The 16,517-nt window shown below is 41.3% G+C and overlaps 2 protein-coding genes across 2 annotated transcripts; one reads left to right on the top strand and one right to left on the bottom strand.

Annotated features, from left to right (window-relative positions):
- The first annotated feature begins 6,127 nt into the window (after positions 1-6,127).
- On the top strand, positions 6,128-13,871 carry LOC103976789 (uncharacterized). Its single transcript, XM_009392115.3, has 7 exons — positions 6,128-7,195; positions 8,186-8,403; positions 9,353-9,420; positions 10,809-12,402; positions 12,487-12,614; positions 12,693-12,879; positions 12,980-13,871. Exons 2-7 carry the CDS (start codon positions 8,256-8,258, stop codon positions 13,522-13,524), a joined length of 2,670 nt encoding a protein of 889 aa, XP_009390390.2. The 5' UTR covers positions 6,128-7,195; positions 8,186-8,255; the 3' UTR covers positions 13,525-13,871.
- A 107-nt stretch (positions 13,872-13,978) lies between these two features.
- LOC103977854 (subtilisin-like protease 4) lies at positions 13,979-16,432 on the bottom strand. The gene has a single exon (XM_009393500.3). It carries the CDS (start codon positions 16,430-16,432, stop codon positions 14,039-14,041), a length of 2,394 nt encoding a protein of 797 aa, XP_009391775.2. The 3' UTR covers positions 13,979-14,038.
- Between the last annotated feature and the right edge of the window lie 85 nt (positions 16,433-16,517).

The following is a 16,517-nucleotide window of genomic DNA, read 5'->3' as shown; positions in this document are numbered from 1 at the left end:
CAAAAGAAGAAGGTTCAGTTTCCACCGACCAGTAAGCGAGACAAGTGGGCCCGGGTGCGAGAATGTTGGGTACGATACGGCCGCATCTTTACAGCTGATAACGGGTCGGATTGTATCCAAAGATCCGAATTTGTATCTGGCAAGTCGGATCCGGGTAAACAATTCCACCATATTGACACGGATGTGGATACTAATCCGATTTATTTTTTATTCTATGTTTAACACTAGGTATATATACATATACACCCTTTTATAATTTAATATTTTTAATTATATATTTGAGTTATATATATATATATATATACCTTTTAGAAAATATTGCATATATTAAAAAATAATTAATTTCGTATTTATCCTTTTCGATTTAAAAATGTATTTCAACATTGAGTGCTAATTTAGCTTATAGAAACGGTGAATTTAAGGTTTCAGTACTTCAATTGACATCGTGAAACAAGTACTTATCTTGCTATTAATCCTTTATGTTGCAATGTGATTCCGATATAAACGTATGTAACAATTTGTGTCCGATTTAGTTTATGTGAGTCACGAATGTCTAAATAGCAGATTTACTTCGTGTCTTTGTACAGATCCGATATAAGTTATGTCCTTTTGAGTGCCGTAGGTTTGGTCGAGTCGGATAGAAATTGTCTTAGCTCCACGGTGCGGCTTACCCGGTGAGATTACTCGCGTGATCATAGGCGAGTAGACGAGGAATACATGGGACCCGCAGTTTGATAATGAGACTTTCGAAGGTACGCCAAGCGGGCACCGAGTCGATGGCTGTCTCTCGTGGAAGATGTCAGCACGAAAGGTCCCACCCCAAGACCTACATACGGGGCCCACATAGTGGGGGTCCATAGGACAAAGTGGGCCGCACGGAATGAGCAGTGACTATCGAGGGGAGGCGTGCCGAATCGATGCTTTTGCTAGCGGAAGATACGAGTACTCGATCGATCGTTCCCCAAACCCGCACCTGTGGGGCCCGCGAAGTGGGTTTAGGGACCTTAAGGTGGGCCCCACAAGTAAGCCCGAGGGCAAGGGAGCGGGTACACCATCAATGGCTTTTGTTAGTGGACGACGTGAGCACAAAAGATTTGTTCCCAAACTGTCCCTAAGGGGTCCACAAAGTGGGTTCATGGGACCTCAAGGTGGGCCTCCATAAGTGAGCGCGAGGGTAAGCGAGACGGTACCGAATAATGGCTTTTGCCAGTGGAAGATGTCAGCACGAAAGATCGGTTCGCAGACCGTACCTGAGGGGCCCGCGAAACAGGTTCGCAGGACCTCAGAATGGGCCCCACGAGTTAGCCGAGGCCTCCGGGGGAAGCGTTGGGCACCGTTTAAATGACTTTTCCTAGTCGAAGACGTCATCAGGAAAGATCCTTCCCCAAAACCGTACCTACGGGGCCTTCGAAGTGGGCCCACAGGACCTCAAAGTGGGCCCCCACAACCGAGCCGTCCTCATCGGGCCACCGGCCCATCAAACCCGTGCGGCCCTGCGTTGCCCGTTCGGAAATGCGAAATCGTCTTCTTCCCAACTCGTCTGCTAAGATTAACGAACAAATCCGAGTCATAATTCTCAAGCTCAAATTAAAACGAGCAAAACCCGACGTTAAGACTCGGTCCATTCGGACTCACGAGCTGATTGGATTCGCCCTGGTCACTTTAGTTGCTCGACCCCTGCCACTTCCACACGTGACTCCCCCTATCTAATCCTCTGATTCACTTTGTGCTCTTATACGATTACAATTGGCCAACCCTGCCTTCTCTGTGCAGCATCCAATCGTACGAGAGCTTCATGCGTGGGGAAGCAGGAGATCATGTCACACGTCGGTGGTCCTAGAGATCATAATCTCCACACGATGGCACAGCTTTGGTATTGTTGCATTGCAGTGACTCGAACTGGTGAGATGACATCGTCCTGTCAATTCTCACACGCATTTCATCAGTCTGCTGGTGGGCCTCTCTTTGTTCACTCATTTGCAGGAATACTGGATCAAAGCTACTTTCCCACTTGAAGGTTTGAGAGCAAGTGAGCCTGCAGAGACTCCACTGGCATTACAGTTGATAGATCAAAGCTTTTACTGCTCTCAAAAGCTGCATCAGAAAAGGAACGCCCACACCTGACACTGTTTCCAAAGTGCAGCTTCTGTTAGGTGGTCTTCGTCAGATTTCCTTGGTACATTTCTTTCCATCACTCGTACGTTGATATTTTGATCTTCTATTGGCTTCAGTCTCCTGCATTGGCTTAAGAATAATAATTAGAGGTATCTAAACTATCAAATATCATTGGGACATAAAGTTATCTAAACTATCAAGTCGAGTTGTGTATGATCTCAAGTATATAGATCTCATAATAATAAATGAGATAATTAACCTCTTTTGATGGGGCCTGAGAAGTGAGAGCCTAATAAAATTCTCAAAAGCTTTTTGGCATTGGGAAATGTTCTCACCTCATGTCCTATTATCAATGGTGTGCTTCCTTCTGGGCAAAGCTTGGGATCCAAAAATGATGGCTTGTGAGGGTATCCCCATCTCCTCCATGATAGTTGGCCACACAGGTTTGCTGTGGAAATCAATGATTTCCTCTGCAAACACATAGCATGGTAGGTTTGATGTCTTCCATTACAAGTTACTCCTTGCATGACTGAATTGATCAAGATGGTGCATGCCATTAATTAATTAATGTTGAAAACAAATTTGCTTACTTCTTTGTCAAAACCTTTGAATTATTTTTTTTTTTACATATTTGATGTGGAGAGAATCACTATTCATGATGGGTTTGCTTGGGCTACTGAACAAGAAATACTCTTTGGATTTGATGGAATCAAATCAAAATATCTTATTATTTTGCTTAATTAAAGGGTCAACTGACTTTGGTATTTGAGTGATTATGTTGAGCTGATGAATGGGTTTCTTCATATATTTAGAGAGGCTAAAAAGTTTTTTTTGTGTTGTTTCTGTTTGTCACATTCTAAAATTTTGTTTTATTTTATTTTTTCATAAAAATTTCTGTGTGTGTATGTATATATATATATATATATATATATATATATATATATATATATATATATATATATATATATATATATACACATATACATATACATATACATATACATATACATATACATATATATACATATATATTTTTATATATACACACATAAACATACATATATATTGTACATTTGACATGAAAGAAAACCAGCATTATATGAGCCATAATTGCTGAATAATTCATTTTTTACAACCATGGCAAATATAAATGTTTAAAGGAAAAAAAAGGAGATAATCCAGTAAGAGAGAAAAGTTGCATAGTGTTTTCTTAATCAGAAAGAAAAATACATCACAGTGATCTGATAAATGCATGCTTAAAACATCCCAAAAATGTGAAATGTTTTGTGAGGTTTTGTGGTGGATAAAAATGGGGAAATGATACAAGATTCCAACACTATTAACTTTTCTAAAAGTATTGGTCACCTTCCCAAGTTAGAACACCATCTTTTTTTGACTTTATGGAGGTCCAATATGTGAGGCAGAGGCAGCTTTAAAACAACTAATTGCACTGGTGTGAGGTCATGGTGGCCATCTTGGATTCCAAAGGTGGCAGGCATTCACAGGCACATCCAGATCATATGACAGGCACAAAAAATTGGGTTTCTTTCCCTTCTTATTTTAAGTTAATTTGATCAAATCCATACAGCTTTATTAAGCTTTCAGTGGATGGCTGTTCATTTGGTTAAACAGCAAACTTTGACCCCACAAAAGTAAGTGTTGAAAAGACATCACATCCACCTTTCAGTGACTGACACAATTTACCTCCATTTTTCTCTTCTTGTTGGTCTAAATCTGTTTGAGTGTTTGACATGATTTCTCTTCTCTTTTCTCTCATCCATCATTAAACTATTTTTTTTTCTAAAAAAAGTAAATAAATTAATATGATAGAGTGTTGTTGGGTTATTTTTATTGTTCTTCAATAGTGTCTTTCTACCAAAAAAAAAAAAGGTAGGCCACTATATCTTCAAAATTGAGTGATTTTATTTGAAAATTGGAGATAAATTTTCACCTAATTTGAGGCTTATGAAAGAGACAACAAATCACATATTATATACATTGGTTCTGTTTCATTGCAAGTATACCACAACATGCTGTCCACTTAGACCACATATCATCATTTGAAAAAAGGATGTTCCATAAAGTATTCTAATATGATGGTCTTTGGTTGGATTAATTGATGCAGTGTGCAATACTTAAGGCATAATTTTTTTGATCCAAATCCACCTAACAAAAGTAATGTTGACCAGCCCCAACAATGGAAATGATGCACTCAATGCTTTATGCTTGGCTTTGTTTTCCTTGCAAGCAAGACAACAGCACATCAAAAGAATCTCTCTCTCTCTCTCTCACACACACACACATCTTTTTAATTTTATTCTTAAATACAAAATCAAGGAGATGGAGACCATACAACCTTTTGTAAAGAATTAGATTGTAGAGAATTCCAGTCACTGCAGTATCAGTTTCCATACATGATCACATGAGAAGATTGTTTTCATTGTTTAGTTGATTGATGGCTATTCCAATTCCTAAAATGCTAACCTTAATTCCAATGGAATGAAAGACACTAAAACTAGCAGTTTGTTCACTGATCAGCTATAAGTGATTTCTGTTCACAATGCCATTAAATTCACTGCTACTTGTTTGCAGGTGATGGATTCTTAGACCTCTGAGAATTAATTACTTGCACCCCTTAATGGTTCATGATATATAGAGAGAGAGAGAGAAGATACAACATTTTTCTCTTCATCTGTATCTATAGGTTAGAAATTCTGAGGGTGGTCATGTCTCCTTACAAACTAACATCTTATGACATATAACAGTGTAAAAATAGAAGAGACTGATAGCAGTTGTGATTCTGATCTATGCACCAAAACTGCACACTTTGGCTAGAAAGAACTGTTCTCTTAAAAACTCCATGCAATCTTTGCAGCCATCTGGCACAGTGCTGGTTAGTGATGTTTCACTTGGTGACCACCAACATTTCATAAAAAATAGAATCCTGAGATTGATAGCTATAGTGATTCTGAAACCTACACAATTTGGCTGGACAACCCTTCTTTTGTTTCTTGCAATCCTTGCAACTATCTGACACAGAACTGGTTGGTGGTGTTTCATTTTTGTGACAACCAACATTTCATAGCAAGCAAAACCCTGATACTGATAGCAATTTGTGATTCTGAATCATGAATGGAAGATAATGATGGTAGCTGTGATTCTGATAATGAAACCTGCACAGTTTGGCTTGAAGAATCTGTTCTTTTGTTCCATACAACTTCGATACCACCAAATGTATAGTAGTTTTCTGATGCAGACAGTGTACAGATAGATACCAATCTTACGCGTATGTATTCTTCTGGATTTGGTCTTTTGTTTTCTTCCTGCAATACCACCATCACAACCCCTAACAAAAGCCAGCGGTGTTCATGGAATCTGTCGGCCATGGCTCCAATAATACCTATAGACTCTCCCTCGATCTACTGGTGGGCTTCAAAGGAGGAAGAAGAAGTCCCACTGCAACCTGCAAGCTAGCATTTCATTGCTCCAACGTTCATGAAGAAGACAGGAGAAACACAAGTTGCTCTCAAAGAATTTGACAGTGAAACATAGAACGGTATAAATACTTATAATAACAGGAAATGAATGTTAAATTATATATTTAGCTTAAATAATTTTGTTTTCCCCTTGAAGAAGACAATGATTTTTGACAATTAGAACATAGAATGATAGGCACACGGAAATATATAATATAAAGAGAGATAAAAATCGTTTTTTGACAATATGATAGCATCATGGATTTAATAAACAACCTGTTTCATGGATCAAAAAACAATTTTTAAGATTAAATTAGATATGTTTTGGGAAGTGAAAGCTTCTGGTGACATGCTTCAGTGTAACAAATGGCAGAAACGTTTCTGGAGTAGTGCGGGAATCAGCAGTATGTGAGGAGGCCATTACGGGAATGAAAACGAGAATATCCAGCGGAGGAAGCTCCAAAATTATTCTCTCTCCTGTCAGATCTGCGACACGTAAGAAGATGTAAAGGGGGATGAACACGAAACAGCGAAACAAAAGCAGAGACAAAACCGACAAAGCAGAGTCCAAAAGCAGCCATTTTTCTCTCCAACGGAGGGAGGAAAGGAGAGAGTAGAGAGGATGGTGAAGGTGCTCCGTGTCGATCCGGAGATCTTTCCGGGAGAGCTTCGTCACAGCGGCGTGAAGCACGATCCCTCCGAATCTTCTTCTTCTTCTTGTTCTTCGTCATCGTCGTCGTCGTCGTCTGTCACCCTCCTTTAGTGGCGGCTGCGTGCCGCTAGTGAGAAAGGCGTTGTATTTTGCGGGTCGGTCATGCGCCTTTCAGGAGTTTTGCTTATTTTTTTCCCAGCGTCTTGATTAGCGAAGAGTGGATGGAAGGTATGAAGATTTCGTCTTGAGGAGTCTTTTGCAAGCGAGGTTGACGGACGGATCAAAAGATTGGATTTTTTCTGTTCGTGTGTCTCTTTCTCTTGGTGAGGAGGAATCCGGAGACTGGTTGGTTTTGGAAAGTTATAGTGATGAAGGGAAAAATATGGTTTTTTTCCTTAATTGAGGTCTATGGACAATTTGGTGCCGAGTGATATTTTATTTTGTTTTCTGTTGTTTTGTTCTGCTTTGATGCATCTACAGCTTGAAGTTGATTAGGAGAAGAAAAGACTCTCCTTTATGGTTTCTGATATGACTGCATAAGATCCTTCATAAAGACTTGACAATTCTGAGTTCTCGGATACTGTATATAGTAGAGTGTGGGATTTGGATTTTGATTAGTAGCTCCAGATTGGATCTGGTTTTAATTTGGTTTCAGATTCGATAGTTGGTGACTTTGATGCAGAAGATTTGTTCGTTGCCACTGCGTCTTCTTTGAGGATTTGGTGGGTTTTTATGACCTTGATCTGATTATAGTTGAGGGAAGGTCTGGAATTAGGTTGACAGAACTAAATCTGATGGCTTTCCTCGGGAAGAAACATTAACACCCCAAGTTCTGCGACTTTATCGGTTGTGGAGAGAGATTACCATGAAACTGGAATTTATGAGCTTTCTTCTTCTAGATTTGCCAGTGATTCTATACTTTCTTACCTTTTGAATCAGATTATGATTTCAGGTACTTTGTTCTTCTCTACTCTTGAAATTTGTTTTACTTCTGTTTTTTCGTTGGTGTTTTGATGATCTTTGGAACTGATCATAGAACAACTCATAACTAGGAACAGGCTGCAAATTTGTGGGGGAGAAGAAACAGCATGTGTGGCATTTAAGTCTGTTAAATTCAACATATAAATAACCAAAATAACTAATGCATGCTTTGATAATTATTGGTCACTTCTGTTTATGTGAAAGCTCCAGGTTTTGTTTAGTACCGGATCACTGGGTGCTGTTTCATTTCAAGAGCTAGATGAACAGACATGTGCTTTGATTGAATATTAACTCTTTAAATTTACTCAGATGTTTGTTAATTTAGTAACTTCAAATAAGCAATCTTATGATTTCCAACTCTCTTCTGCTCATGACATCAAATTAGTTCATCTTACGTGTCTTTTGCATTCTGAGCTACACCATTTGTTTATAACCAGACTGTTAATCTATTACAATTGTAAGCTATAATTCCCTGAGGATAACATCCAGCAATTGCAAATAATTTAAATTTGTTTATATGCAGTTTATGCTAGCACTTATCATTTTCTACCGAGATCCATGAATATGTTTTACTGAGAAGCACAATATGCCAACCAATTATCACAGACTATAATATCCAGATATATATTTCAGAAGCTTGTATGAGAAACCATTAGAGCTTGCACATAATTACTTTTCAAATACAATCTTTCAGAATTACAGTTGTAAGCACAATATGTGCGTTGACTATTCCTTTCAGAATATGGCAATTAAAGTCTAATATGCTGCTGATTTTAATAATAAATTTACTTGGTCTGTTGCAAATTTTGACATTACTGCAATATATTGCTTCCTATGATAATATGAGCATTGGGCCTGCTAATATCTTATCCCATCCCCTCATCTGTTTCCTATTGTACTTCTAATCCTTTTTTCTTGTCAAAAAAATCTGATTTATCTTCATTCTTAATAATTCTTACAGAATTTTATTCATAAAGTTCTTCAGTTTTCGTGACCACCTGTGAGCATAATTTGAAGTTTAAACACCCTTAATGGCGAAAAGATTCTACAAAAGGTCTGCACAATCTGAAAAGCATAATGCAGGCTGTATGTGGGCCTTGATTAGCTTGTTTGATTTTCGCCAAGGGCCGCCCACTCCAAAGTTACTTTCAGATAGGAAGCATGGAAGTCCTAAACAAGGTGGTATAGCATATTCGTTGTTTTGTTCGCTAAGTGCTTAACTTTCCTATTTTAGTTACATGAGATTGATAATGGTTTTTCAAAATGATGTTCGGAGGAAATGATATTCCGTATTCATTTGTTTTTCATTCACTTTGTTTGCTATTTGAGTACTCTGTGATTGATGCTTTGCTTTTTTCTTGTTATATTGTGTAAAAGAATTCTTTTATTTCACATTGTCAAATGTTCTTTATGCCTGTCTCTTACATTTTGTGAAACCTAAAAACCCGTATAAATGGAATTCTTGTGCACACTTTTAGTTTGCACTTTTGATAGTGAACAAGCATGTACGTTTATGATTTCTACAGGTTTTCACAACATTAACTTCTTCTTGTCAAGGCACATAAAACAGTATATTGTTGAGAGATACGACTGGCTGTGATGCACAGGATTCATATGACTCATTTTTGTGGTAATAACCACCAATTATTGTAAGGTTTACAAATAATACTTGTAATTTAATGAATTATTAGGCATATCTTACAAAAGTTCTCCTCATGGTATATATCTCAAGGTTCAAATATTCACATATGCTTGAAGGAAATTAGTCTATCTCTTTTTTTTTTCTTGTCTATCTAATATTCGCTAAATATAACTATATATATCATTAAAAGATCATGAATATGAAAGGAATTGTTTTGACTGAAATATCATCATCAAACCACTGCAGTTCCCTGGATGAGATGTAATATCACAAAATGCATTTCCCTGAAGAACCACTGCACTTTTATCGTATGGTTACTTTGAAGTTGCTCCAAGTACCCTATTGTCGGAGAACATAATCTTCAAGTTGCTCCATGATGAGCACTAAATATGTCAATTCCTTGGACAATTTTTTTAGTTTGTTAGTGATAAACATGTTTCTTTTATTTAGCTTTGGTGTTTGAAGTTTCTGTATTATTTAATGCAGGTAATGGTTATTCAAAAATTAAAGTTGGCATGCACAGCAGTTATGAAGGCAAATATAAAGATGCTAATGTAAGTACAGTCTATTCCAGAATTCTAATACATGTTGAACACATTAATTGCTTCTGTTGACTAGTAAAATTCTGTATTTGGTTGCTTGACACAATAGTCATAAGTGTCTATGATATCATGCATATCTCGTAGGTGATTATCAAAATGGTCTAGGAGATTAAGTCTTTTATGTTCTAGTCAATGTAGTTGAGATCAGGATTGTATTGTAAATCATTGAATATGCCAGGTTGAATCAGAATGTGGATTGGGGTACCTTTTACTTTTTTAGCTGCAAGGCTTTTATTTCTACTGTATTACCCCTTTTCGTTGTTCACTGCTTGTCGGCATACTTTTTTCTTGATATGCTTTTCGTCGATTGTCTAATCTCTTATACAGATTATTCTTATTGTTATTTGTCAGGGGACACACTCTGCTAGTACTCTCTTAGATTTTTATTTTCTCTTTGTTTGTCTTCAAAATTATGCTTGGTTGAACCTTGAAAATGGATGAGGTTTATGTGATTTTTTAGACTGAGACACACCCCACTGCTCTCAGGTTTGGTATGTATGCACATGTTACTTCTTTTATTCTTATTCTATTAACTGAAAGCAAAATTAACCTGTACATGAAGAATAAAATTCTATTCTAAATGAATGATTCACCTATTCAAAAGTAATTTCTCTTTTAGCAGTTCTTTGATGTTCATCTCAAGTAATGCTCTATGTTGAACTCAATCATAATTGTTTTTATTATTCTTAAATTTTTTGTTGATTTTAACACCATATAGAATGCTATTGCAAGGTAAGTTTCACATAAGCATATAAAACCTCTTAAACTTTTTATGTGATATTACTGTAGACACACTTGACCTATTTTGGTGTTACCATGTGCTAATGAGCAAAACTTTATTTCATCCGTTATAGTACGAAGGGTTAATATTACTCATGGGGCAATGGGAGTAACTTGATGCATAATTTCTTAGAGGGGATTTCTTTTTATTCTTTTTCAATATTAATGTACATGGATATTCTATGGTAAAGAAACTGTCAGGTTATTTGAAATGCTGAAGGATTATCATACTATCAAGCTGAAATTAATATCAATATAATGCAAAACATCAGACAGTTGGAAATACATCTAAGATTTTTAACATTTTGGATATGGTATTCGATGAACTCATTATGACTTTGCGGATCAAATGAACTCATTATGACTTTGCGGATCAAACGAACTCATTATGACTTTGTGTATAGTATCCATTCCAATAATAGTTCCATATGAAGGCCATTCTCATATTATCAAAGTTAGGTTCATTGTAGTTCATGCATGTTGTGAATCTCTTTGGGTTTCTGAAAAGCCTTAGCATTGAAAACCAAGTTAGAAAATGATTTATAAAACCTACTTCGCAGAATGTTATGGAGACCAAAGCAAAGGGAGTGGATCTTTGTCTTGCTAGTGTCAAAGTACTTATGGAGGAAGAGATGCTTCGAGATCATCAAGAAAAGAATATTCTGATCTCAGGAGATGGGACCCACTCCAAGAACATTCCTCGAGAAAGAAGTAAGACAAAAACTGGCTCTGCAAGCTTGAACGATCAGCTGTCTGATAATTTTACTCTAACTGAGAGATCTTCCCGTAGCTTTGATCTGGTTGCATTTTTGATTAAGTTATACACTCACTTCAAAGGATGTGAAGAAATGCAGGTTGATTATGATAATAAGATTGACTTATGTCTTGCTATGAAAGCTGTTGTTCAGAAGATGAGTGACCATCCTGATGAGTTTGATTCCCAGCTTGATCAAAAAGAGTATTTTCTTTACAAAGCACTAGCTGATTTTTTTGAGGCTATTGCAAATCAGGAATCTCTTGATGAGAAACATATTGTAAATAAGGCTGTTCGGTCGAGAGAGTTTATGGATGCATTGGAAATCCTTGATTCAAATAAGGAAGTAGTGCTGAAGCTCCTAGAAGATCCTAATTCACATTTTTATAAACAAATTGAAGATCGTCAGAAAACTCAAGTTGTAAAAGTGGCCAAGATGGTATCTGAAAATTATTCAGAAGTTCAGCAAGATGTCAGACGAAGGAAATTTCACGACTTTGACAATAATGAACTCTTTCACAAGCAAAGTAGATACAGCTTTTTCTGGAAAAAGGACAAGCCAAAGGAGGCCAAATCATTAAAGAACAGTCAGAATTTGGAAACTACGAACAGAGTGGTTGTCTCAAAGACCAATCCAATGAGGACACGAGAAGATATCATGAATACTCTGAGCTTTTCACCTGAATCACATCATAAAATAAGGCATGAGGAAGAGGGTGATAGAGCTGTATCCCATTTTTCTCTAAGAGAAATTAAAAGAAGGCTCAAACATATAATTGGTGGGAGCAGGAAAGAAGGAAGAATGATCTCCAGGGATGGTGTTTTACACAGAATTCCAATTGGATACAAAGTTTCAGGTGGCAGAGATAAGCTGCTTAACAATGAGGGTGTAATATCAAGCATGGAAAAGTCTTCTGAAGTTTTGCCCGTTTCCAAGGGAAAGGACAGAAAGGTTAATCCAGAAGAACATGAACTTAACATCAGGAGTGATAATTCTGCCATAAAACCTGCTTCTCCTATCTATAAAGAAGGCAAGAAACACCTTGTTGATATGCTAGATATTGGAGATCAAACAGCTAGTTTGCGAACAGTCCATGTCTCAAGATCTTTGGGGAGGCTGCTTTCTATCCCAGGGTACAGTGTATTATCTCCGAGAGTGATTCCCGGAAGTGACAAGGAGCTTGTCTTTCCATCTGAATTGACAGGATCTCTCCCATTACAGCAGTTCAATCAAGAAGATGCAACCAATTCTTTAAGCCCACTGAAACAAATCTTGGAGATCTCATCTTGCTCTTCCAGCAATCAAATTGATGAAATAACATTGCTTGACTTGAAAGCCAAGCTCACTGATAACCACATGCAGGATGGATTGTGTATTGGATCAGACTTGAACCATGAAGGTAATACTTAAATATGTAACTGAGCTTCCTTTTAGATAATTTCCTGTGCTTTCTTTTAGAATGAACTCTGTCAAAACTTTTCAGGAAGTGCACAAAAAAATATGGACACAGTTGATGTAACAAGCAAGTTATTGACTGACATGTTAGATGTGTCCTTGCAGCCAAATAGCTATGAATCTAATGTTGCATGTGAACCATGCAACGGAGATTTAGTAAGTTGTATTATTTGTTTCTTTTTGTCTGAACAATTTGTGCTTCCTCAAATGTATTTATGCCATTTGTTCTACTAGGGTATGTCAGAGGTAGAATCACATACTGTGACACAATCTGGATTCTCACCGAGATCTTCTCTCAGAGAAAAATTAGAGGCTCCCGAAGGCACTATCGGGAAGCCAGGGCGATCAAGTCCAGTATCTGTTCTTGAAAAATTCATCCCAGCAGAATTCACCAGTCCTAAGTTCAGAGCTGTAGAGCACTGTATGATCTGACACAATATGAATATCATTTATGTCGTCATTTACTCATCCCTAGTTTCTCATTTTCACGGGAACTGATTGATGTTATGCTTAATTTACAGCTATGATTCCAACACAAGATGCAAAAGTCAATTTAAGGACTTACTCTGAAGGCAGACAAGCTAGGTTTAAATATGTCGAAACTGTGTTGCAAGCCTCAGGGTTAGGCTTTATCGACTCAGAGAGATGGCATTTGGCAGAAAAACTACTCGAGTCATCCTTACTCGATGAAGTAGGAATGTCATGTTCTCCACACATAGATGATCCAGAGCTTCTATTTGACTGCATCAATGAAGCCCTTGAAGAGATACAGGAGAAGTTCTTCAAATGTACTCCTTGGGTATCCTTGATCATATCCAACCTCAAGCTGGCTCCGGTAGGACCAAGGTTAATCAAAGAAGTTAGCAAGAGAATCGAAATGCATATTCCCATGTGCTTACCGAACACATCAGATCAAATAGTAACAAAGGACTGGGAGTGTGGAAGTTGGATGGACCTTCAGTTCGAGACCGAGAACATCGTTGTCGAGATATGGGATACTGCCCTAGATGACTTGGTGGAAGAAACTATATTTGACCTGTGGCTTGAACTCTCAGCTGACTGGTGACATTCCTTGTTCATAGTTTGATATATATGTTGAGCAACATTTCAGTCAACCAAATCCATTTCTAAGCAATATGAAAAGGGGGAATGGACCTTGTCCTCTGCCTTGTTATTAATGTTCCTGGTGTGGTTTTTTTACTGTTATCAGTCACAGCATTACACCTAATTACTGCAATAGTTTCTACTAATTCTATTGTCTTTCCTTATGTGTAATGCTGTGGAGGAGACCTAAAGAAGCTTGAGATGTATGCATTTGGGTCTTTAGATGTACTGTTAATAATACCCTGGAAATGGTGTTAATCACTGATGTGTTCATCACATCTGAGTTCTATATCTTATTTATATTTGGCATGTTCCTGTAAGATTCATGTCACTGAAGAATCTGATAACATCTGATATATCATTCATATGCTGAATGATTCATATTGTTCATCTATCTAACTCTGTATGCCATTCTTCTGTGATCTCCGACTCAAAAGAATGCTCTACATACGTGCAAATTGCACTCTGCATGAATACTACTTGAAGCTAATGGCGATGGGGCTCCTGACGACATGCTTCCCTGAAACCCACTTCAGCTGTCCCTCGGAATTGCCTGAGCCACCACCGCCTTTGCTTTCGAATGTGATCTTGAAGGTCTTCTTCTCGTTTACAGAAGTGAACGAGAGGCTCGTCGGCTCCACTCGCACTGACACCCCTTCCGGCTCATCGATCTCTGACGAGTACGTCTCGTGCGCCTCGCCGACGTTGGTTACCGTCCGGGAGAATACGACTGCAGTAGGGTGATTCCCACCGAGAGGCACCAAGATGGACGGGTAGTTCAGCTCTCCCTCGGTGATGCGCTTCGCCAACGAGCAACTCACCGAACTGTGAATCACCGATCGCACATGGGCGTCGGTGTAACCCAGGCCACAGAGGTAAGGGACGTAGTCGTCGGGGTCGATGTCGTAAACTAGCCCCGGATCGAGGGCCTTAGCAGGGTCCACTTGACCGGCGCCAAAAGAGAAGAGTCCTGCCGGGAGGAACCTCTCGTCGACGATCGGCTGCCCGGTGTTGTCGGATGTGTAAGCAGTGGTCATCATTGCCGACTTCATGGCGGCAGGCGACCAGCTCGGGTGCGCCTTCTTCAGCAGCGCGGCCACTCCGCTAACGTGGGGGCAGGACATGGACGTACCTGACATCATGTTGAAGACGAACCCGGTGAGCTTCGTCGTCGACGTTGGCTGCGGCTGCGACCCCTGACCGAGCGTGGAGGGCCATGCCGCGAGGATGCTCACCCCGGGGGCGGCGATGTCCGGCTTCAGGATCCCCGGGGACTCCTTGCTGGGGCCTCTGGAGGAGAAGGAGGGGATCGCCGGCGCGCGGGAAGTATTCATGGTCGTGCCCTTGAAGACGATGGCGGCGGTCGGGTTCGAGGAGGACTTGATGTAGTCCTTGATCTTGGAGCCGTAGGCGTAGGCAACGTGCGACGCCGGGAGGACGTGCGCGTCGGCGAGGGTGCTGTATCCGTCCACCTGCTCGTTCATAAGGATCATGCCCGCGCCGCCGGCCCCTTGGACTACCTTGCCTTTGTCGATCCTGGAGTTACCGCCGCGCTCGCAGAGCACTACCTTCCCCCGCACGTCCAACCCGTCCAAGGAGCCGTTTCGGCACTTCGAGGCGTTCATCTTGCTGCCGTCGCCGGCCCACACGAGAGGTAGGTTCTTGGAGCCGAAATCGGGCGGCTGCTGGTACAGCGACTCCCCGTCGAATTCCTGGCCATCGCCGAGCTTGACGGTGGCCCTGATGGTGCGGTTCGTAGAAGTTGCTGCCACCGTCAGGACCCACGGCGCCTCGTTGGATAGGGTGGACTCCCCCGGCCCTGAGTTCCCGGCGGAGCAGCTGACGAAGATCCCCTTCTTGATGGCGCCGAAGGCGCCGACGGCCACCGGGTCCGCGTGGAAGGGCGCGGGCGCGCTCCCGACGGAGAGGGAGATCACGTCGACCCCATCTTCTATGGCAGCATCCATGGCGGAGAGTATGTCCGCGCCAGCGCAGCGCCCGCGGTCGCACACCTGATACACGGCGACGTGGGCGCGCGGAGCCATCCCGGCTGCCACGCCCGCAGCGTGTCCAAGCGCGTCGGCATGGTCGACGGGCGCCCCGGCCGCAGTGCTCGCCGTGTGGGTGCCGTGGCCCTCGTTGTCCACAGGGGGAACGGCCGAGACCGCCGGGAGGCCGTAGGAGCGGATGAAGGACTGCGCGCCGATGAGCTTGTTGTTGCAGGCGGACGTTTTGAAGTCGCACTGGCCCTTCCACCTGGAGGGCGGGGGGGGCATGCCCTTGTCATCGAAGGAAGGGTGGCCGGGCGTGACGCCACTATCGAGCACGCCGATGATGACCCCCTCGCCCATGTTGGACTCTTTCCACACGCCGCCGCGGCCGCCGCCGCCGGAGGTGGGGTCTCGCAGGCCCATGAACTCGGGCGTGTGGGTGGTGAGGAGGTCGTAGGTGCGGTCGGGGTACGCGTGCACGAACCAGTCCAGCTTGGACATGGCTTCCACCTCAATCGCGGTGAACATGGCGGCGAAGCCGGTCATCACATTGCGGTAGGCATGGAGGATGCGGGAGACGGGGGAGTCATCGCCCTGCAACGAGAACTGGGCGTTGGCTTTGGTCAAGAGGGACACGTAAAAGTTCCTCCATTCCGTGGCGATGGTGAAGAGGGGGCCCTCCGGGCGTCGGACGTGAATGATGTACCTCTGCAGCCCTCGGTCGTCGGGTCCGTCCGAGGGTTCGGCGAAGTGGCTAAAGGGGCCGTCGATGAGACGAAACGGACCTCGGATGAAGAGTTGAGCGTCGACGGCTATGAACTCGGCGGAGAGGAGGAAGGAAGCGAAGAGGAAGAGGATGGAGGAGTGGCGAAGAGCCATGAGAAAGAGGAGGAGGAGGTGGAGAGAACAGGGGGAAAGCATGCAGCTTTATACGAGGGAAAGAGAGTGAACGGTGTGGTGGTCA

This window comes from Musa acuminata, chromosome BXJ1-4 (genome assembly GCF_036884655.1).
Source record: "Musa acuminata AAA Group cultivar baxijiao chromosome BXJ1-4, Cavendish_Baxijiao_AAA, whole genome shotgun sequence".
NCBI lineage: Eukaryota > Viridiplantae > Streptophyta > Magnoliopsida > Zingiberales > Musaceae > Musa > Musa acuminata.
This window is presented reverse-complemented; position numbering and strand designations above follow the sequence as displayed.